At 38.6% G+C, this 23,290-nt stretch overlaps 1 protein-coding gene across 5 annotated transcripts; it reads right to left on the reverse strand.

Moving 5' to 3' along the window:
* Positions 1-893: 893 nt before the first annotated feature.
* On the reverse strand, positions 894-21,462 carry LOC138981336 (uncharacterized). 5 transcript variants are annotated; one of them, XM_070354223.1, is made up of 9 exons: positions 21,443-21,462; positions 17,701-17,874; positions 17,197-17,211; positions 15,199-15,489; positions 12,782-12,977; positions 11,990-12,117; positions 5,311-5,454; positions 4,723-4,842; positions 894-2,144 (listed from the first exon to the last, which is right to left on the reverse strand). In XM_070354223.1, exons 2-8 carry the CDS (start codon positions 17,771-17,773, stop codon positions 4,739-4,741), a joined length of 951 nt encoding a protein of 316 aa, XP_070210324.1. In that variant the 5' UTR covers positions 17,774-17,874; positions 21,443-21,462; the 3' UTR covers positions 894-2,144; positions 4,723-4,738. The 5 variants fall into 5 exon arrangements, with proteins under 5 accessions (XP_070210324.1, XP_070210323.1, XP_070210321.1 ...); XM_070354222.1 differs by lacking the exon at positions 21,443-21,462 and adding an exon at positions 20,884-20,988; XM_070354220.1 differs by lacking the exon at positions 21,443-21,462 and adding an exon at positions 20,710-20,863.
* Positions 21,463-23,290: the final 1,828 nt, after the last annotated feature.

Genomic DNA, 23,290 nt, shown 5'->3' on the forward strand with positions numbered 1-23,290 from the left:
TTTTAAAGCACTTTTCGTCTTTTAGAAAAGTAATTTCCTACAATAAGCATGTGTGTGCCTGTGTGCGCATCCGTGTTTGGTTGCGTGAAAGTGTGACTGCGTGTGTCTCTGTGTGTGCGTGCTTGCGTATGTGTGTCTGTCAGTCTTTGCGTGTGTCTGTATGCCAACGTTAGTGCATGCGTTTGTGCGTGTGTGTGAGAGTGTGTGCGTGTGTCCGTGTGTGTATGTGTTTGTTTTCTGTCGGGCAATTGTATAACTCATGGGAAGTAACTCTTGCTTTACCATTTTCTTAATGATAGCATGTTTTGAGCACGTAAGAATGTCTTCTATGGCTGTGGGTTTATATCTGTATCAAGGCTCAAGAGTTGTCTGAGACAAGAGAGATGACTCGATCATACCAAAGAAACATTTGAACAGCAAGAAAATTGATTCATGATATGTATGCACTCATAGATGGCTTTGCCTTTATGCTTCAGAAAAGACATGGAATTTTCTCACAGCTCTTATTATGCTAAATTCACTTGATCACAGTTAAATCAAGTACGGCAAGGGAAAGAAAAGAAAACAATAAGGCATATCAAATATGGCAGGCACTTTGCAAAATGTGTAATACTAACTAAAAGGCACACGAGAAACAAGTTACAAAAATGGTGCTGTACAGTCTGCACCTTGGAAATAAAAAGTTTAATATCAGAGCACTTTCCTCAAGATAAAAGGCACAAAACCAAACGTACAACAGCAACAAAGCTACTTTCTGTTCTACTATTTTGAGTTTACTGTTGTATAGTACAACAAAAACAATATCAACAAACACATTCAGGAATATTTTTGCATGACAAAGAAAAGAAAAGAAAAGCTTCTGATTGGAAACCTAAAATTGCTGTCGAGGTAGGTTCACTTTATTTAACTACGAGTTTATATTTTTTTGTTCACAGGGCAATGTAAAGTGATCTAAAATGTTTGCTACCTTAAAAGCGTACAGACAAAGAATGATACATTTGTATATAAAAAAGCGTAAAATATCTACAAGGAATCGATCAGTGTACGACGTATATAACAACAAAACACACACACACTTCAGAAGCACAAAAAAAATGTGCGGTGAATTTGAACTGCAGTTATCCACTGCATGCATTAATGAGATTCGACTTCTATTAAACAAACCCGGACCTGTCTTCTTGACCCTTCCCATCTGGAAAAAAAACCTCCTGGCGCCAAAAGCAACGAAAAATTCGACAATGCGTCATAAATGCGAAGATTTGCGTCACGTAAATTTTTTGTCTCTTCTTATGTATGTGCCCGGAAAAAATGTCAAAGAATTTCCAGAATGAAGTTCGTCTCGGTGATTTTATCATATCAGCACATGAAACATACTCGTAAGGCCACCGCCAGGCTGTGCATGTATCGCTACCGTAGGTCATTAACATAACAAAAAAAGAAGAAATGTAAGTTTTTGGAATATTTGTTATTGATAAAACAATACGTTACAGTCACAAATATATCAACCCAACGGTCTTTTTATAGGAAGCGGCCGCGTTCACTTAAAAGACCGTCGGCTCAGGTCGATATATTAGTTAATGACCACACATCACCCTCACCCTCTCCTGCTGGTCCTTGATCTGTCTCTTTCTTTCTCCTTCTTCTTCCCTTTCCAGCTCTATTCTTCTTCTCTCAACAAACTTTATGTATCCAATACTTTATTTATTTATTTACGACTGTTTTTCCGTCTAGAATGCATGTGCCTGTAGTTGGTATGAGTGAGTGCGTCGCGTTCTCGCTGTGCGCCTGTCTGTGAGTGTATGAGTCCTTGTCGATTTGTGTTTCGTATAATGTTCACTATGTATTTTATATTTTGTAAGCGCCTAGGGCTATATTTAGATTAGGCGCACAAATGTTCATAATAATAATAATAATAATAATAATAACAAATGTTCTTTTCTTCATTTTTGATTCTGAATTTTGTAACGTTGGCAGTCTCTTTGTTTTGGGATTTTTTTCAAGTTTCCTTGTCTTGGTCTCAATGTGCCCCAGTTGTCTTGGTCTCAATGTGCTCCAGTTGCACGGTCTCAGTTTCTACATTCAGAGCTGGGAGAAGGGTGACCGGATCCCACGTCTGACATCGTACGGTCTTACCGGTGTAGCTCCTGGAAGAAAATGAGATTGGTTAGATACCATAAATACTTTGCTATAATTAAGCAGGACTTCATAAAACTTGTTTCATAAAAAGCCGGGGTTTCCCCGACTCACATGCCCACACTGGCTTTGCTGTGATTGAGGGCGTACAATTTAAAACTTACATTTTTATATTTAGTCAATTTTTGACTAAATATTTTAACATCGAGGGGGAATCGAAACGAGGGTATCCTAACATTTTCAATTAATCCACCTGGTCTTGGTTGAAATACAGCGCTTTTTGTCATGGTAAAACTTAAAAATTGACGCAGAAACTTTTTTTGTGTATTTAAAATTTGCAAAGCTTTGCCTCAAACGATTTTTATCGATTTTTTTAATGGTACCCTGAGTTTTTGTCATGCCGATTTTGGGGTACCCTTGTTTGAGCGGTGGTCCCGTGATTCGAGCTGTGGAGAAGGGCTATATAAATGTCCATTATTATTATTATTTATTATTATTATTCCTGTTAAAAAAATCTTTGATCCAACAGGTTTGCCAGATAGTCAAGCAGATTGACTTTAGTGACATAGAAAGTGTGATTGAAATAAAAGGGTACTTAATGCTTTCATCGAGATGCACAATTTGTCGCATTTATGTTTTGCTAATTTTAGAACTAAAAAACCTAGAATAAAGCAGAATAAAACAAACAAAAGTAAAAACATAAAATCGTCAATTAAATCAAATAAACAAGTCGCAATCGATGAAGTTACAACATTAAGTCACTCTGTTGAGCTCACAGAATGAAACTAAACACACTGCATTCTTTGAACACGACAATTACAGCTTCGTCAATCCCCGCGGAAAGGAAATCGCTCACTTTTCCCGTGCAAGACGAAGTGAAATTGACAAGCCAGTATGGCAAAGTAGTGTATTGCGCTTAGTAGGAAAGCAATCTCTTCTTTATTCTTTTAACTTTCTGAGCTTGTTGTTAATACACAAATATTAGAGATATAAGTTTTGTGAATCCGAACAAAATAAGATGGAAACATGTTTTGATCAATTTCTTACATTTTAATTATGGTACCTTATTAACCTATTTTCTGTAATTGTGATAAGATTTTTAGAGTAAACATAACATATCTCTATATTGTTAGATTTATAATTCAATGAAGAATATGATGCAATCATATTTAAATCTGTTTGCGGACATTCGATTTTCATGACAACTTTAATGAGCAAACTAATCAATTACATTTTAGGCTTCCGAGCTACAATGCAATCCCATAGTCCAGACTTCATCAAAGATCGCTTGACCAACATTTTAATCAAATTTGTTGAAAAATGAGGGCGCGACAGTGCCGCCTCAACTTAAAAAAACACGGATATGACGTCATCAAAAACATTTTTCAACAATAACAACAAAAACGCCTGGGGATATACTCAGAAACACAAACACACACACATGCACACACACAGATATACGCACACACACACACACACACACACACACACACACACACACACACACACACACACACACACACACACACACATACATACACTCACACACACCACACCACACCCTCATCTCGATTCCTAGTGAATGTTAATACATTGATTCATAACTTGACTAAATGTAACACAAAGGTACACTAAAATGATAATATATGATAAAAACAGTATACAAAGAAGAAAAACAAGAACATAAAGTAGATTGAGAATACAAAAGTAAAGACCTGAATTATTCAATGAAAAGAGGTTTATTGGGTTTTTGGCAAACATAGCTTCCTTTGCTTGCAAATAAAACAAATAGAAAATTTGAAAAAAAAGTTGATTTTTCTGTCAGAAAACAAACAGAGAATTACGTGGTCATGATGGGAATATTTCACCTTATTTTAGCAATTTGAACATTGACACTTCTTTACAAAGAATGTATCATAAACTAAGGACTTATAACATCGGTCAATTTCATCATTCTGCGGTTGACAAGAAACTGTCACATTCATGATTAAGGAGAGTGTAATACATTTAATTTTTGCCAAGAAGGATTGAGGGTTACAATGAGTATAACTAAACGCGGACTCTTTTGATGACAGAGTTTTCATTGATGTCAGTACAACGAACAATCTGGAGAAAAAAAGTTAAAACGCACAACAGGACCTATTTTGTTTACACGAGAACTATTCAAATCACATTTTCACGGCAAAGTCCAGGCGACCAAGTGGTATTAAAACTTCGCAACTACCCACTCAAAGCGGAAGTTTTTCGTCTATAACTCTGACCACTGTATTGCATTTATCTCCAAACTGAAAGGAAAGATGCAGGCGGGACCTACATGTTTCAGTGGATTAGCAAAGTTTACATTTCCAGGACAAAAATAATGTATCATCTTATATAGTGTGCCGCATCCATCCTGTACATAGTCAAAATAACATTGACAAACATACGACCCCGAAAATCGACTTCGCTAATACTTTTGCGCATATTTTGTCTGTGACATTTTCAGAATGTGTTGAATGAAGTGTTAAAAAATAAGAGAAATCTACTGGACTGACTTTAACAAAAGTTGATGGCCAATGAGGCGACGATTATGATAACTCTTCCACTCACCAGAGGCTCCAGTTGATTAGTTGGTTCCACTGGAGGAGGGTTTGCTGTTAACAGGATGCATGGAGTCATCGGGCAGGCTGTCTGCGTCTTCTGTCCTGTTTATGATGCCTTTGTCTTGTCCTGTTAACATGGTGTGCCAAAGTGTATTGGAGAAGTCATGTATGGGTATTACGAAGACATGCACAGTGAGTCGGTTAATCTGTTAAATTCTGATCAGTGCAGCTTGACAAAATCACCACAGCGTATTAATTCCTCGTCAAGTGTCGATAGACGGCCATACGCCGAGCTTTACACTTAATCGCCAAAAACCATGCTTTCAACTTTGCAAATGTTACTGCCATTTTGACAAACAAAGTGATTGCTATCAATGTCTCTGGAAGTTTTCCATGTAACATTCTGCGTGAAACAATTGCATACATTAATCAATCAATAACTCAATGAATCGACCAAATAATAATGAAACCTCCATCATCATCACCAACACTTCGATTGTTGTTGAAATGTTGTGCAATATTCCTGTTGCTGATAACATTGGAAAAGAATATGGAACAGATAAACACGAGAATATCGCCAAAAGTGTACACTTACTATTTCTCTTGACATAAATCGCAATAACGACGATGCTGGCAAGGACGAGGAATCCCATAACTCCAATCAGTACGGCCAATCCGAGGCTGATTGGTGGCGGCTCTTTCGGAACAGGGGGTGCCATTTCTGTCGTAACTGTCGTAACTAGCACGGAAAAAACGAAAGTCAGATTAAAAAGCTTCTAATGATCCGCGCATATGGGGTAGTATTGTTTTGCATCGGAAGTTGAATTGTGAAAATGTGAACTGTACTTATGCTTAAATTAAATGTTTTAACTTTTATACGAGTTCGACTTTTATGATCTAATACCCTTATAGCCTTTCATGAACCTTGTTTATTTGCATAATTTTGATTCTATCTAACGTTTTCTTTAGATTACAGCTATCCAAACTAAATAATGGCATTATTTATTATATTTACAAACAAAGTTGAGACTTTTCGAGATTGTAGAGTAGTTGTTCATACAGCATTTACTTTACCAAGTTGTGTGTTGTTGGAATACATAGCGGGAATATATGCCATTATATCATACTTTCGACAAAGTAAAACAACACTAACTGCATAACAACCTACGTTTACTTGCAAAATTAATTCTTACAAGTAATGTAGAACCCCTTTCTTGCTTAATGCGTAACATGATGGCCGTTTTACAATCTTCAATCTTGCTTTGAACTTTAAACCGATAGTAGGAGCAACTCGAAACGTTCATATCTGACCAACAGAATTTATTTTTTTCTAAAGTTACGACAAAGCTATTGCTTGCTTTCTTTTGCATTAACAATTCAAATTTCATATAAAGAAGTGTTTTCATGATCAGATAAGATTGTTATTTTGTTTTTTTTAGATAGAAGTAGAGAAAATGTAGTATTTTTCAGATGCTTTAGCTGCATAAGCTCAAACTATCTGAAAACAAAAGAATAAAGATGATTGCTCATAAGCGTAGCAAACTCCCCACTGGTCTTTGCAAATCAAAATGGAATAAAAAAAATAAAGATAAAAATAGAATAAAATATTCACTCAAAATTAGGTGATTTCTTTCGATTTCTTAAATATCGATATTTGAATCACAAAGGTGATATCAGCATATTCTGTGTTGTCTCCTATATATCCGAACATATATTGTTCTGTTGTGTTTGGTTGACAGATGGGCTTAAAAATGAAGAAAACCATTAAATAGCAAAGAAAGAAAGAAGCGAGCAAAGGTTTGAAATGTGTGGCTTCAAAATTAAGAAGAGAAGAATAAGTAAAAGTAGCAGAAGGAGAAAATTGAAAAATGAAGAAGAAAACAAGAGAGGGCTGCATGCAACTGAGGCAAAAAAAAAAAAAAAAAAAAAAAAAAAAAAAAAAGAGAGGGCAATTAAAAAGGAAGTCGATGACAAAGAGTAAAGGCGAAGAAGACGAAAGAGAAGAAAAAGAAGAATAAAAACAACATGAAGTACAAGAACAAGACGAGAGAGTAGGTGGTAAGAGTACACGCAGCAGAAGAAAACAACAGAGAAAGCAAACAGTAGCAAATAGAAAAGAAGGGTTGATGAAAAGACTAGTGTCACCAGTACCAAAGGGAAATAAACAAGATTGGCGAAGGATTTTTTTTCTGACAGATTTCGAGCTGGAAAAAGCAGCATTTGGAAGTCGACTGATTCAATAGACTGTCCTACTCGTTTATGTAGCAGACAACATCAGTTCAGGACTGAAATGAACGATTTTCGCATATTTCAAGACAACTACGATGTAAACAGAAAACGCGAAGGCTTCAAAACATTCTTACCGTGTAATCATAGCACCAACCTCCCAGCTGAATGCAGATACATTACACGAAATAACACGCCAACTTTATTTTTTGCGAATGAGGGAACGAACGTGTTACTTTGAGTCGTTTGACATCAGGGGACGCCACTCAGTTGCTTGGGGGTCGTTCATTTTTGTGGGAGCATAGAACATTTCGGTACATGTTGTTTTGAATACCAATAATTAATACATAGGTGAAACTGTATGCTAACGGGTACATTTCGCACAACTATTTCTCATACTGTTAGTTGATACTCGATAAAACGGTACAGAGGGTAATCATATCGTAAAATGCATGATCGGCGATGAAACCGTCAATACCCCCGAAATGTGCAAAGCCGACACACACACAAAAGTAGATCTAACTCGACCTGTCCACAATTTATCCAAACACTGGCAGAAAAATGTGCCTTTTCAAACGTTCTAATATATTGTCGTTACTGACAATATCATTATTGAAACAATCACAGTGCGCTAAGAGATTTATAGAGCAAATCTTGAAAATAATTATTGAACTCAGCTCTTTGCGCTTCGTTCAATAATTAATTTTCTCGATTTGCTCTATAAATCTCTTAGCGCATAGCGGCCCTTATATGTTTTCGAATTGTGCACTTCATGTAACAAACACCAAAATTGGCAGAGACAGGCAGTTTTATGCATTTATCAAACTCTGATACAGGGCCATCGTGAAAAATTAGTTTAAAGGTGTTTTTTGATACAATTTCAAAATGGCCGCCACATGTAATTTAGCAAAATTATTAATTTATGTTCAGTTGATGCTACAAGCACCAAATTTGGCAGGGAGGTACAGTTTTATGTACTTGTCAAGGTCTGATACAGGGCCACCAAAATAAATTTGTTTAAAAGATTATTTGAATGCATGTTCAAAATGGCTGCCACAAAAAAAGTCTAAAATTGTAGATTTGCGTTCATGTAGTGCAACAACCCTCAAAATTGGCAGAGATGCACAGTTTTCTGAACTTATTAAGTTCTGATACAGAGCCACTTAAAAGATTAAAATATTTGTTGGTTATTTAAAGCATAATTTCAAAATGACAACCACGGGAATACATGCAAACGCACATGCTGGAACGTAACTGAAGGAACACAAGAAGTTTAGACCAATGTAGCTTGATTTACCTACTGTTGGGGGTTGTTAGCAGATGCACACACACAGTTGCAGAGGGCCTCTCTTTGCCCTTGCCAAACAAATTCAGTGGAGGCATCCTGATTTGTATGGAGAAAGCAGAATGACCATCGTTTTGGGAGGACTTCACACCGAGATGGCTTTTTTGAAGGCCCTTGGAAGTCTCCTGCGTGACAGTGGCTGGACAGACGTCCTTGTACAGGCTGGTGTGACTACAGTTGGTACTGCAGACTCCTTCTTGTCAGCTGCTCATGTCACCAAGACTCGGCATGCTCATCAGCTTACAGTATGTGCCCTCTACCAACTGATGAATGCTGTCTATGAGCAATATCGTCTCTCATGACAAGCTCTTGGGGAGAAGATCATGCCTGTGGATGAGTGGAAAGTCGTCATGACGGAGAACAGTCCAACGTTTCACTTCTGGGCTGTGATCATGCAATTAGAAGTTCTTGTGCTTGCTTTTCTGTCTTCGGTGAGAAGTGGTGACTTCATGTTGTATCAACTGTACATCGCGAAAATGGTGCCAGTGTTCTTTGCATTAGACCAGCATAACTATGCAAGGTGGATGTCTGTGCATGTGAATGACATGAAAAAAATCAGTGCCATTGAGTCTGTTAGCCATGAATTCCAACAAGGCCACTTTGTCCTGCAAAAGACTGGAAGGCCATTTTCAAGACTGGCACTGGATCATGCACATGAACAGAATAATGCGATTGTGAAAGGTGATGGTGGGGCCGTTGGCTTGACAGGTAATCCAGCTGCTTTGGGACGGTGGATGGTCAGTGGCCCTGAAGTTGCACGCGTCATCCAGGAATTTCAACGGACCCTTAGCCCTCCTGAGAAAGACTCGGAGAAACTTGGCCATCATGAGCAAAGCTTAGCCTTCCAAGTGGATTTTGTTGACAACGTCACAAAAATCATTGATGTCATAAAGGAGGCGGGAAACCCTTTTGCTGAGCGAACATGCGATTTCCTCACTCTTCAGAGCACTGAGATCATCAGTGCTGCGACGCATGAGGCCATGAAATCCATGTTGACGACCGGGATGCAGCAGTACACATCATTTGTGGAAGATAGTCTCAAGACAAAGACCAAGAAATTCTCTGATCATATCAAGCGCAACAACATGGTCCTTATTGCTGGCACAAAGCGGAAGAAGAAAGGCACTGGAACTTGCAAACTTTCCATCCTTAAAAAGTCTCTTTTCCAGGCTCTATATTGCATGCCAGACCCGCCCAGGAGGACTCGACGACTTCTTCCAGCATGAAAATCACAGTACCCCTCCATCACTTTCCTCTGAAGGACAAATAAGGCCGGGATCGAAATCACGCCTGATGGAATGCCTGGAGCAATTGTCACCGCCTGAAGCAATGCGTTCTGATGCAGATGTTCTGATTTTGGATGGCGCTGCAATCGTGCACATGATTCGGCCTGGGGCAGCAAAGACATTTCGTGCATATGCAGAGGATGTGTTTTTGCTGCACATCACCCTCTTGCTGCAAACAGTTTCCCGCCTGGATGTGATATGGGATATGTACAGGACAGACAGCCTGAAGAAGACTGCAAGGGAGGTGAGGGGAAAGGGAAAGAGAAAGCGTGTCACACCAACAGGCGCCATACCACCCAACTGGCAGACATTCCTCAGGGTAGATGACAACAAAACGGAGCTCTTTAAGTACCTGGCACAGTGTCTCCTGCGAATTCCCACTGAGAAAACCATTGTCACCACCCAGGAATCTATTGCCATTTCCAATGTCCCTGTTGAGCTTAGTGCACTGTCTCCTTGCACCCATGAGGAAGCCGACAGTAGGATAATGACACACCTAGTGGATGCAGCAAAGGACAGCAAACACATCTTGCCTCGCACCACCGACACAGATATTGTTGTCCTCGCCGTCGCCTCTGCATCACGCTATCCAGACCACGAAATTTGGGTGGCGATGGGTGTTGGCAAAGACTTCCGGCACATTCCTGCTCACCTTATTGCCAGGAACCTTGGTCCCACCAGATCATCCTGCCTTTCCCTTTTCCACAGTTTTACTGGGTGCCACACTGTGTCATTTTTCAATGGCATCAGTAAGAAGAAGGCTTGGGAGGTGTGGAGTGTGTTCGATGATGTGACTGAAACTTTCCTTCGGCTTTCAACGCCTCCGTGTACTTTGACACCTGATGACAGAGCTGTGTTGGAGAGGTTTGTTGTGCTCCTCTACGACAAAGCTAGTAACTGCCTGGATGTCAACAGCGCCAGAAGACATCTCTTCATCAAGAAAACCAGGCAGATTGAAAACATTCCACCAACAAGCGATGCTCTGCTACAGCATATCAAAAGGGCAGTCTATCAAGGCAGCTACATTTGGGGCCAGGCAGAAAATCCCACACCTGCATTGCCTAATCCCTCTGAATGGGGTTGGAAAAACAATGACGGAGAGTGGCAACCCCTTTGGACCATCAGCCCTGAAGCATCTACAGCATGCCGCGAGCTTCTCAAGCCTTGTGCCTGCAAGAAGTCATGCAGAACCCAACGCTGCACTGAAATGCTACAAAGCCGGACTACGGTGTACTGCCCTCTGCAACTGTGTGTGTGCATCTGCTATGCGTTTGCATGTATTCCCGTGGTTGTCATTTTGAAATTATGCTTTAAATAACCAACAAATATTCATATTTTAAGTGGCTCTGTATCAGAACTTAATAAGTTCAGAAAACTGTGCATCTCTGCCAATTTTGAGGGTTGTTGCACTACATGAACGCAAATCTACAATTTTAGACTTTTTTGTGTCGCAGCCATTTTGAACATTGCATTAAAATAATCTTTTAAACAAATTTTTTTTGGTGGCCCTGTATCAGACCTTGACAAGTACATAAAACTGTACCTCCCTGCCAAATTTGGTGCTTGTAGCATCAACTGAACATAAATTAATAATTTTGCTAAATTACATGTGGCGGCCATTTTGAAATTGTATTAAAAAACACCTTTAAACTAATTTTTCACGATGGCCCTGTATCAGAGTTTGATAAATACATAAAACTGCCTGTCTCTGCCAATTTTGGTGTTTGTTGCATGGAGTGCACAATGAGGCTGTTTTGTGTAACGTACAAGGGCCGCTACACTGTGATGTCTCAATAACTTAAATTATGATACTACTACTACCAATAATAACAATATTAATAATAATGATAATTGCTTTAAAATGCAAACCACAGAATAATTCCATGCTCTTTTTTTCATTATCGTGAAACTAGCAGCTCGCTACTGACCGGCTTTAACCTGTCATCGTGACGATCAAATAATATACGCTTGTTGTGTTCCAGCGTACCCTGTTCTTCTGAAAATATACTAATTAAAGTTCAAGATTCGTTGTTGCAATGATGGCCAGCCTGCAGTGATCGCGGACAACGTATTTTTACCGAGGCCATGTGGAGTTTTGAGCTAGGCTATAGAGTTTAGGACAACACACGTGCTTAACATTATTTTACTGTCAATGATCGGCAAGCAATCGACAGCAATTTGTGTCTGCGATGTATATATTTTCGACAGAGAAGATTATCACATTGAGCCCACACTGCATTACATACATATTAATATTTATCAGACTTAGTGGATAGTCGCGATGACAAGTTAAAGCCAACCAGTAGCAAGCTGGTTGTTAGTTAAAAAGCGTGGGTCAATAACAGTGGATGTTACTCGGTCACACCGCTTAATAAGCCTAACAGAGTTATTTCCTCAAAACGTCTGTTGAAACTTACAGGTAACGCTGATAGAACGGTTGGTCATTTTCTGTATGTTTGTATCATAGTGAACAGCATAACAGGCCAATCCAAAGTTTGGCGCCCCGGTGGATACGGTCAGTGACAACGTGCTTGTTGTTTTGTGACTGAAATAAAACCACATGAAATGTAACCACAAGAAATAAACACACATGAAATACAACCATATAGAATAAAACTAATGTAAACCCCAGATAGACGGCTAACGCTTCCAAATCAAGAACCAAACTACAAGTAATATAACCAATTCACTTGAAGGTTTTAATCTTTAAGTGAATGTATTGTTTGATTAAATATTAAAACGTTCCAGTATCTTTACCATTCTTGGTGAGTTTTCTTTACACATGACATAAAACCACATACAAAAAAATCCGCAACAGATAGACCGCTAACATTCTGCAATCTAGAATAAAGGAAAACCATGAAAGGTAATTAAGTTAATGGAAGGTTGAATTATAGACAACACTGTTGATGTTTCGTTTTGTCAAGCAATGAAATCCGTGTGCTGAGCACATGCACATCTTGTTAATCAAAATCAAATGCATCCCATCAACCCTTTAATGATAGAATCAATCCATTAATCAATCAATCAAACAACCAATCAACCTGTTAATCAACCACCAAATGAACCCACCCACCCATCCATCCATCCATCCATCCATCAATCCATCAAACCGTTAACCACTCACTCACTCACTCAACAAACCAACCAAGTAACCCACTCACTCATCCATCCATCCATATAAACCATCCATCCATCCAAGTTCTCACATTTCCAGATTGTTGGTGTCCCTATAGTCTTCCCCAATATTGTTGAAGGTTCCAGAATCAATTCTGCTTCCATTTCCAAACTGCCAGTAGACGTTGGAAGCTGTAATAGAAGATCCGTCTACAACACAAGTCCACGTGCTGGGAACGTCGCTGACAACGGTGCTGGGACCAGTTAACACCGGATCGTCTGGACCCTCTGAAATACGGTTAACACATTTTGACATTTAGATATTTTTTAGTACAGAGATTTGGATTGTCAGATAATTTTTACATGTTGGTATATTTTGGGGGGATACCTTATGAAAAGCAATGAAACATATTTGCCAAAATAATCATTATGACCAGTAACTCGATCAGGAACAAAATCTGTAACTTGGAAAATGATTATGGGGAAGGGCCCCTAATATGGACTACCTCCCGATCTGACAAACGGACAATGCTAGGGCATTCAAAACATTTTCATTCTCAACATTTACCCTCTCGGGATAATTTGCATGTGTCAAAACAGATGTGGTTGCACAATCCACAAAATCGTTGTGCTTTGTGATTTCTATATGCTTCTGGCAGCGTTCAATATACATCTAATGCTTAAAGGCAGAGTAAGCCTCCCGTAAACCATCACAGATACGGTCAGGCTTTTACACACAGTACAAACACCCTTTCATTTAAACACTCACCAATTGAGAACATCCTAGGTGCCCTCCGTAAAGAGCGAACAATTTTCAAAGAATTTATTTTTGCGTGGTTTATCTTACCCCTGAGCCATCGTGAACCCGTGTGATCCAGTTTTCCTTTTTCACAATGCAGTCGTCAGTTAGTCATGAATGCGACTCGATGTGAGCTTATCTACAATAGCACGTTTTTTTATGCACGAAACAACGGCTGTGGTTCACAAGAACTCTAGCGATGGCTTTTGACTGTTGAGAGGAACGGCGATTTGCACTGATAAACCGTCTGCTACGACCCTTGCGTGAGCCTGCTTCCGGGCTTTTCTTTTTTTTAAACTTTCACAACTTCGAATTGTTCTGATCTTGTCTTGATGAAAAACGAATTCTTTTATGATTAAAGAATGTTTGTGTAACAAGCTGTCAATTTATTATTTAGATTTTAAAAGTTAGGTCTAGCGCAAAAACGAGGCGCCGTTGTTGTTAACGAACAAGTCTACGAAAATAAATTCTTTGAAAATGTCTCACGCTCGACAGAAAGCAGCCAGGATGTTCCCGTTTGGTGAGCGTTCAAATGGAAGTATGCTTGTACTGTATTTAGACGCTCGGGGAGCTCTGTGATGGTTTACGGGAGGCTTACTGTGCCTTTAAAACGGACTAGCTTCTTTCCAAAGACACAATTTGCCATGCAGAGATGACCAAATCTAAACAAAAATCTAATCTTGCGGCCAGCCGGACGAGTAACTTCATGAAAGTCACTAGCCCGCCAGTAATTTCACTAGCCCGGTATATATACTAAACACAACAATTATGACTGTCAGATTTCTGTGCAGAATTAAAATAGCAGTGATATGACAGACAACTAAAATGTGGTCAGCGATGAATAGGCTTTCCCAGGCCTTGTCTCGCTATTTTGCAAATTAATGTTGTTCATGCAAGTTGCTCGTCTGCAGTGTTGGTATGACTTTGAACGCCGATATAGTGCAACCACAAGTTTTGCACTTGACCCGAATTTTCACTGGCCAGCCGGGCGAGCTGCAAGACGGTTTCTATTAGCCCGGCGGATTTTTCACTCGCCCCTGGTGACCGGGTGGACGATCTGGCCATCCCTGCTATGTGTAACATATTACAGATACTAAGCCTGTAATCGTTACATTCTAAGCAGTGTTGGTCCCGTCATTCTGGCGCAAAATATAATAATAGCAAAATCTCAAAGTATGTGTGTATCCACTAATATGAACCACCTTCAACAAAGAGAAGAACAATTGATATCGAACAATCATCTTTGTTTGAAAGTTGGTAATTGTATCTATTTGTGTCTCTGTTTTTTTTTTCTTTTATACATTTTATTAATTTCTTGTTGTGTTTCAAATAATGTTTTCGTCGAACCGAAACAGATAAATCTGATGCAAATATAAATTAGTCTGTCACTCGCACTGAGTTAATTGTATGTGTTATTTTGAAGTATAATTGGCTTTGTACAATCATTCGTGATTGCCTCTTTACTGGTTTATACAAGGCGCCCAGGCTCATCATATGTACCTGTTGTACATTGTTCTGCGTTTAATGTTTGCTAAATGTCAATCAAAACTAGTACGATCTAGTTAACAGTCATCACACACACCACTACAACGAGAACAACTACCAAGCACAAAATGAAACTTATTTGCAAGAAAACAAGCTTACCGACCTTATTTATTTTTGTTTTTGGTCGTATCATCGGAAACAACATATTTGGTGTCATTTACTTACTGTACACATAGACAGTCCAAGAAGCCGTGGTTGTCCCAGAGGGTAGGTTGGCCGTGCAGGTAAAAGTATCCTCGTTGTCACTTGGCTGAACAGTGAACTTGTAAAAACTGTTGTAATTCTTCACGCTCCCTGCAACGATGACCGTCCTTTCCTCCGAGGCAGTTAGATTCGAGCCATCACGTGACCAGGTGAGAGGGAAATTGTTGACCGTTTCTGCAGTGGTGATGTAGCAGACCAGCGACTTCTCTTGGCCAGCGATGAACAACCCGTTCGCTGTGATTTGAGGCTGGGCTGTACAAGGACAGAAGGGATAGGCTGTTTTTAGTAATCTGGTTTGCGAAAATAAATGAAAATATGAATAATGCTATAGGGGTGTCCTTTGACACCGGCAGTCAGAAAAAAAAGGCTGAAGCGCATAATTTCGGCCTGACTTTATTTTATTGTGTAGGAAAGTTGAAACCTGACCTTTGTCTTACTGGCCATTTCAGAAAATTTGCCAAAGAAAATACATTTTAGCAAAATGCTTGTACTACCATCTTTACATTATGACACAAGCTGTTTTCAGAGATGGCGCGGATGGTGACAAGCTGGTGACAAATAATGGAATACCATCTTCGTGACTTGAAACAAGGAAAGCATTTTCTGCTGTAGAGGTAAACAAATAAATAAATATATATAATACTGCATTCAGCTGTTCAAAACGTAGTTCTAACTTGGCATGCTGCACACATGTTTATTGTTTGTATTACACCATAGCAGCTATCAAAGAGTACAGTGGTGGTTTTTGTTTTACACTATAGTTTTCCATTTTCTGCCGTTTGCTCCAGTACTCAACATTCTCACTTGTTTCTTTTCTTATCCTTTGATCATTCTCCAAATCTGAATTTTGGATGTAAGAAAAGTTATAGCCTTGATTGGTATTCATTTTGTTTCAGAACCGTGCTTGCTTCTACAAAATTCATTAGTTTCATCCAGCCTGGAAAACGAGATGACAAAACATTTAAGAGTGCAGCCATATTTTAATTGAAACATAAACAGTACCCAAAGAACTCAATGATAATTTAATTGTGTGTTGTACTTATACAACAAAGATCCTGTCACTGAAGTTAAGGATAGAGGATCAGTGTCACCAATATCACTAAAGCAGTCACGAATCCTATAGCCGACAGTCACTCCAAAATCTCAATTTAAGCACGGTTGCTGAATGCAAAATGACAATCAGTTTTTGATGACAAATCACCGCATTCAGCTAGCTGCTACCAACACCAGAACATTTCTAAAATATCAATCAACGAAGTCCGAGTTGTCAGACAATCAATAACTTGCTAACTAGAATAGAAGAAAGATGAATTTGCTACCAGATATTTCTACAACTAGCAGAAACGAGTGCCAAAATATATCACATCTATGTCACATGGCAACAATAATACAAGATGCTCGTTCTATTTTGGTGCTTTAAAGGCAACGAAATTGATTTGAAAAAAGGCCTGAAAGAGTATTCATTATGGCCAGCTATAGAAAACAAAATTCAAACCTTTTACCCGCAAGCACTCGTTTACACAACAAACGATAACAGCCCAAATAAAAACAATGCAGTACGTTCAGTTTCAGTTTGTGAGTTCAACAGATTGAATAAATGTTGTAATTTCGCCTTACGCGACTTGTGTCATTCTCCCTTTGCCTAGTTGATTTCAGTTTTTGATAAAAAATTTCTTTTGATATCAAAGTGAAACGCGTTAGCATGTATGTCAAAGAAAAAGATATTTTTATGAAAGTGCTAAAGAGCTTGAAAATAAATTCTGACTACTCAACTAGTGAGATAAGTATACTTAACGAAGTCAATAAAGAACACGGTATCACAAATAATAGCGCTATAAATTAAAATGTTAGCCTCATTAACACTAGCAAAACCCAACACACACATCATACCCTAAAAAAGTTGGAAAGGTCCACGGTCGAGACAATTATAAAGTCGTGACCTTCACTCATTTGACTTACCTTGAGAGCTGCATTCTGAAAATTAAAATCAAAAGGAAAATAAGTAATCAAACACATATTAACGTCTTGGAGGAGAAAAACCAAAACTTCAGCTTTTCTTTCTATTTAGTTTCTACAGCTCTTATGAAGAAATCAAAAATAGTACACTTTCTACCAAAACGTTAACATCAACAATAACTGACAGGCATGACCTTTTTTTCTTTACCTGAATTAAATGGGATCCTCATCGACATTTGTTTCCAAAGGAATTATAATACAAAAAGAAAAAACTTTTTTCAATAAATTCTATTTCAGAATAACATCCAGATTTTCATTCAAAGAAAACTATTGCTACAGAAAAACATAACGTCAACGTCAAACAGGATTTGTTCGTCTCAGCTTAGTCCTGATGGCAGAACAAAACTCGATCAACTTGGGAGTTTAACCATTGCAAGTGTATGAGAACAGAATTGATTTTACATCTGTAAGCATTGCAAAAATATTAATAATGCAAGAACAACTTACCTGGCACACACATTGTCAAGAATACCAACACAACACCCACAAAAGTGCAAGTCCTGTATGTAAAAGCAGCCATTTTGTTTCTGTAGACACTTCCTTCGCCTTCTTGAGGTGGCGGTGTTCAGTTCTTGATAGTGGTATGTATAGATCGTGGCTTTGATCGTTGTCCGGTCACACCTGATAGAAATCAGATGTCTGTCAATTTCCATTTTAACAGGATAAGATTAGGAGTAGAAATAAGCCTGTACGATGTGTGCTGTAAGCGCGTGTTGTATTGAGTATACCGCTATAAGTGTTTGATTGTTTTCTTTACGAAACTATTTTCTCCAGTGATTTAACAACTGTTCATTTTTTCTGTCAATTTTGTAGTCTTCGCCTTTTCTTACACTGCCGAAATCTGTCAGTTCCATAGATGGTTGTGTAGAATGTCCGCATACAAAGGGAAGCACACATCACTGTCTCAGTCTGTCTGTCTCGTTTTTTTTTTTTTTTTACATTTAGTTAAGTTATGACTAAATGTTTTAACATAGAGACGGGGAAACGAGACGAGGGTCGCGGTGTATGTGTGTGTGTGTGTGTGTGTGTGTGTGTGTGTGTGTGTACAGATCGGTTCCGAGAAAACCCCTGGACAGATCATCATGAAACTTCACATGAGAGTTCCTGGGTATGTTATCCCCAGATCAGGTTTTTTTCCTCAGATAAATGTCTTCGATGACGTCATATCTGGCATTTACTGGAAATTGAGGCGGCACTGTCACGCCCTAATGTTTCAACCAAATTGGTTGAAATTTTGGTCAAGTAATCTTCGACGAAGCCCGGACTTTGGTATTGCATTTCAGCTTGGGGGCTTAAAAATTAGTTAATGAGTTTGCTCATTAAAGTTGTCATTAAAATCAAATTTTTGCAAAGAGATTCAAAATTGATTGCCTCATATTCTTCATCAAATTCTGATTCAGAAAATATCTCTCTCTCTCTCTCTCTCTCTCTCTCTCTCTCTCTCTCTCTCTCTCTCTCTCTCTCTCTCTCTCTCTCCCTCTCCCTCTCTCTCTCTCTCTCTCTCTCTCTCTCACCATCGTCATCATTATCATCACATGTTTATTTGTAGTTAACTTTTTATTATTTTTATTTTATCATCGCTGTGTTACTAACTGCACATTGTCAATATTTTTGACAACTTCATGTGATATACAGTCGTTGGCAGGCTATGCACACTGAAATGGGATAAGTGGGCTTGTGTCTTTCGACATGAATCGACACTTCTCATTCTGGAAGATGTGTAGTTTACAGATAAAAGAAGAGATGGCACAAGCGGAGACTGACACCGTAACACCTTCTAACGACCAACACAGAGACGGGCAGATACACGCATTCACAACGAGAGGCATGACAGGCAACAGACAGTGAGGCAAACAAACGCGCGGACACACAGACTTAGACGAACAGACACACACACACACACACACACAGAGACACACACACATACCTCCGTTCCTTCCTACTTCTGTGCGGGAACAAATGTAAATGCTGTGCCTCAGTCTAACGTGCAGCATTAGCATGGACATTAACATAATCGATATCAAAATGACATTATTGCGACAACTCAACACTGACAATGGCAGCTATTCATCTGTTTGACACCGCAACTCCCAATGGAAACCTGTAAATCATGAGTTTTGGAGACATTCAAACTACCTTGTTGACCAGGAAATTATCTTTTCAAATGGAAATTGGTTCCAAAATAGACTGTTTTAAATGTGTCCTGTTTTTTGTGTGAGGGCTAGGTTGTGAACACCTTTTCGATACATTGCACAAACACAAGCGCACCTGCCATTTTTGCAAGTGTCAGTCAAAGGTACCTTCATTCTCATGTATATCCCCATTTATATTCAGGCCGAGGAGCAGGTGAAGGAAGTGTTTTATTCTTTAATAAAAACTTCGACGCAACTTTTACATAGCGCTCAAGAAAACAAGTTGATTAATACTTTCTTCTGTTAGAAGGACTTGTTGTGCAGCTCTCTGCAGTGTGTACAAAGTGACTTTTTTGACCCATGTTTACATTTAATCAAGTTTTCACTAAATGATTGAACACAGACTGGGAATCGAGACGAGGGTGGGGGTGTATGCGTGCGCGTGTGTGTGGAGCAATTCCTAGAAAACTACTGGAATGATCTTCATGAAACTTAACATGAGAATTCCTGGGTATGATATCCCCAGACAGGGACAGTTAGAATAGATATTTATATCTGAAAATTGTGTTTTATTTTTTAAATTTCAGTTTCGAGAAGAGAATTATAATATTAAGTTCTATTAAAAGATGGACAAAAGAACTGTTTTGGTCGTCAATGTGATTATTTGTGTTATTTGCTGCCAGAGCTTTCTTCATGTCTTCTTCAGACCATTGTCCATGTCTGAAAGATCAAAGCAATTTTCGAACATCAAAACTAACCTGGATTCGCTAACAGCTGTTTTACGTTTATATTGTACATTAACGAGGGGGTAATGGAGTGTTGTTTTATGCATATTTCATGCATTAAAAGAGCAACATGTTCAGGTTTTCAATAAAGAAGGTCGCAATTCATAAAAAACACACACACACGCATATAGTTTTCGAGTTATAATTGAACAGTGTCGATTATATAAAACAAGGTGTCCAAATTACACTTTGAGTTCAAATTATCCTCCTTCATACTATGAATGAAATAATAAATCAAAAATTCAGCCACAATATTCTAAAAATGCTCGCCTGCCACGCGTTGTTTGTGGTTGTGCCATATTTTCTTCTGCAAACGTCATTGCCCATCACCAGTAACGTACAAATACAGTGACGTAACACATTGTTTCACAAACTATTAAGATATTGGCCTTGTTCAATTTACCCTCCTTTACCCTACATAGACCATGTTGGTACAATACACACATTTATGTTCTTCAATATTGAATTCCGCATAGCCATTTCTGTTAAAAGGGAATTAAAAACAAACAATCTTTCAGAATAATTTTGTCAGCACTGACCGTCCCCAAGTATTCAGCCACTTTCTCGTGGTACGTTTGATGTTCAAGAATTTTCCCTCTTTGCATTTCTTAAAAATGTCTCCGCTGGCTGCGTCATTCTGTACAGCAAGAACGTGTCTGCTACTTACACGATCAAGTGTAAGAATAATAATAGTGAAACGGGGAAGTACATACGTCTGAGTAAAGAGATAGGACGTCTTAGCTGAGCCCACTAAAACTGTCCCTGCTGCCCAATCAAACGGTTGCAAAGACATCACGTGAGGACCTAGAGTGGAACAAGTTTGCCCAGTGCCAGGCAACAGCGTCAACACTGCCAGAGACAGCTTCATAACTTTACAGATTGCTTTGACATACCGAGAACACTCCTATCTATACTGTCTATACTGTCATGAAAAAAAAACCTAGACACATACGTTTGTGTGCAGATCTTTGTGATTGGAGGGCCTATCTTAACAGCAGCTATTATATGACTAAAAAGTCCATTCATCTGCTCCACTACCATATTCAGCAAACAGATATCTTTTTACTGACACGACTGTTTATACAGTAAAACAGACAACACAGACGTACACCCATAGCATGTTTCTTATTGCACTAAAAACTATCCAGTCCGGGCTGGAGGTTGTAATTATGACACCACACACCAGGATTACCTTATGATATGCGTTTAAGCACTCTTTTATTTAAATGTCAAACGGATACATTTTAGATAGTGTTTCATGATTGGAATTACCTCATTTCTTTCGTCTCAGTCTCTGTTTTGATGTTCGTTCCACTGTTCGCTTCGTATGTTTTCACGCTGTTGCTCGAGGTACAGATTTGAAATCGCCAAAACGGAGCTATATAGTTCGGTTTGGCGTTGAATAGATGCCGGACAACATGCAGAGGAATTGCTTTAGAATTACTGTTTGGGCGTTCTATTTTTATTAAGTATAAATGACGTGTTGGGTAGTCTTTCGAGACCGTGTAAATACTTCTATGGACAGTGGGTTTTTTCCTATGTAAGCTAGATATACACAATGCGAATATTTACCGTCCAGCACTTAACTTGTATGCGTTTGCTAGATTACAGTAATGACTTCCTATTAGGACTAAATAAAACAAACATGGACACGAGTGAATAGTCAATTGACGGGGTTAAAAACTGTTTTCCGAAACATTGCACAACATCTGAACAAATACCTGTAACAATCCATACTTTCACAAGAAGTATGCTTACGTCTGGTATGTTGGACAATATTTTGAAAGTTTCAAAGCAATCCACCAAGTCATTGCTGATGTACAGCGCTTTTTGTCATGATACCCCTCAAAATTGACGCACAAACTCATGCGATCAACACCTGCATCAGTAAGAATAGCATAGCAAACGAAATATGCAAGCTAGCTAAACAAAACAACATGTTCTGCCTATTGAGAATTTCGTCGATTTTTAATTGGTGCCTTGCATTTTTGTATGGTCGATTTTTAAGGGTACCTCAGTGAACCAACTGTGTCAAAACATGAATTAAGTTAACCTTACTTTCCCTTATTGGTGACCAGAGCCAAACAAGAATGTTCGATCCCCGTCATGTTTCAGAATGAGCTACGCATATTCTTTCACGGTTAACGCAATCACGTTTTTGTGGTAACCACACGAAGGCATTGACAGACCTGGGATCCCCTGTTTTGCACTTGGAGTATTCTCAAACAAACCTGTAGGGGGAATCGAGATGAGGGTCGTGGTGTATATATGTACGTATGTATGTATGTATGTATGTATGTATGTATGTATGTATGTATGTATGTATGTATGTATGTATGTATGTATGTATGTATGTATGTATGTATGTATGTATGTATGTATGTATGTATGTATGTATGTGTATGAGTATGTGTATGTGTATGTGTGTGTGTGTGTGTGTGTGTGCGTGCGTGCGTGTGTGTGTGTGTGTGTGTGTGTTTCAGTCTTTTTGTGTGCGTATTTGTGTGAGTCCATGTATGTTTGTATTTGTTGTGTAACAATTGTATGCATTCTTTTACACTGTTCTAAAATCTCATATTCCGAGCAGTGATAACTTTTGTCAATGTGTCATGTTTTTATCCATTTTGCTGCCCAGAAGGAACAGAAGGAAAAGTGTGACCCATGTTTTTTGTCCACCAAAAATTAACAATCTGGAAAATAAGATTTTTGCAAACAAAAGTAAACAACCATACGGTGCTAGTGCAAAGGGTATTTCTTTGGTCCTTATTAGCTTGTAAGGAGAGGTAAATCTTTTTTATTCGATTTATGACCTTGTGACCACCCCGCCCCAACCCCTCTTTTTTACCCATTTATAATAAAGTGGAGCATACAAAATATGGTCTCTATAGCTACTACGATGATAATCAGAAAATGACGAAGAATAAGATGATTTTTTTTTGGATCGTTTTATATAAAAAGAAATGTAATTACAATTTTCTGATTTTTAATGACCAAACTCATCAATTAATATTTTAGACTCCAAGCTGAAATGCAATACCAAAGTCCGGCCTTCGTCGAAGATTGCTTGGCCAAAATTTCAGTCAATTTCATTGAAAAATGAGGGTGTGACAGTGCCGCCTC

Source organism: Littorina saxatilis, linkage group LG12 (genome assembly GCF_037325665.1).
Source record: "Littorina saxatilis isolate snail1 linkage group LG12, US_GU_Lsax_2.0, whole genome shotgun sequence".
Taxonomy (NCBI): Eukaryota; Metazoa; Mollusca; class Gastropoda; order Littorinimorpha; family Littorinidae; genus Littorina; species Littorina saxatilis.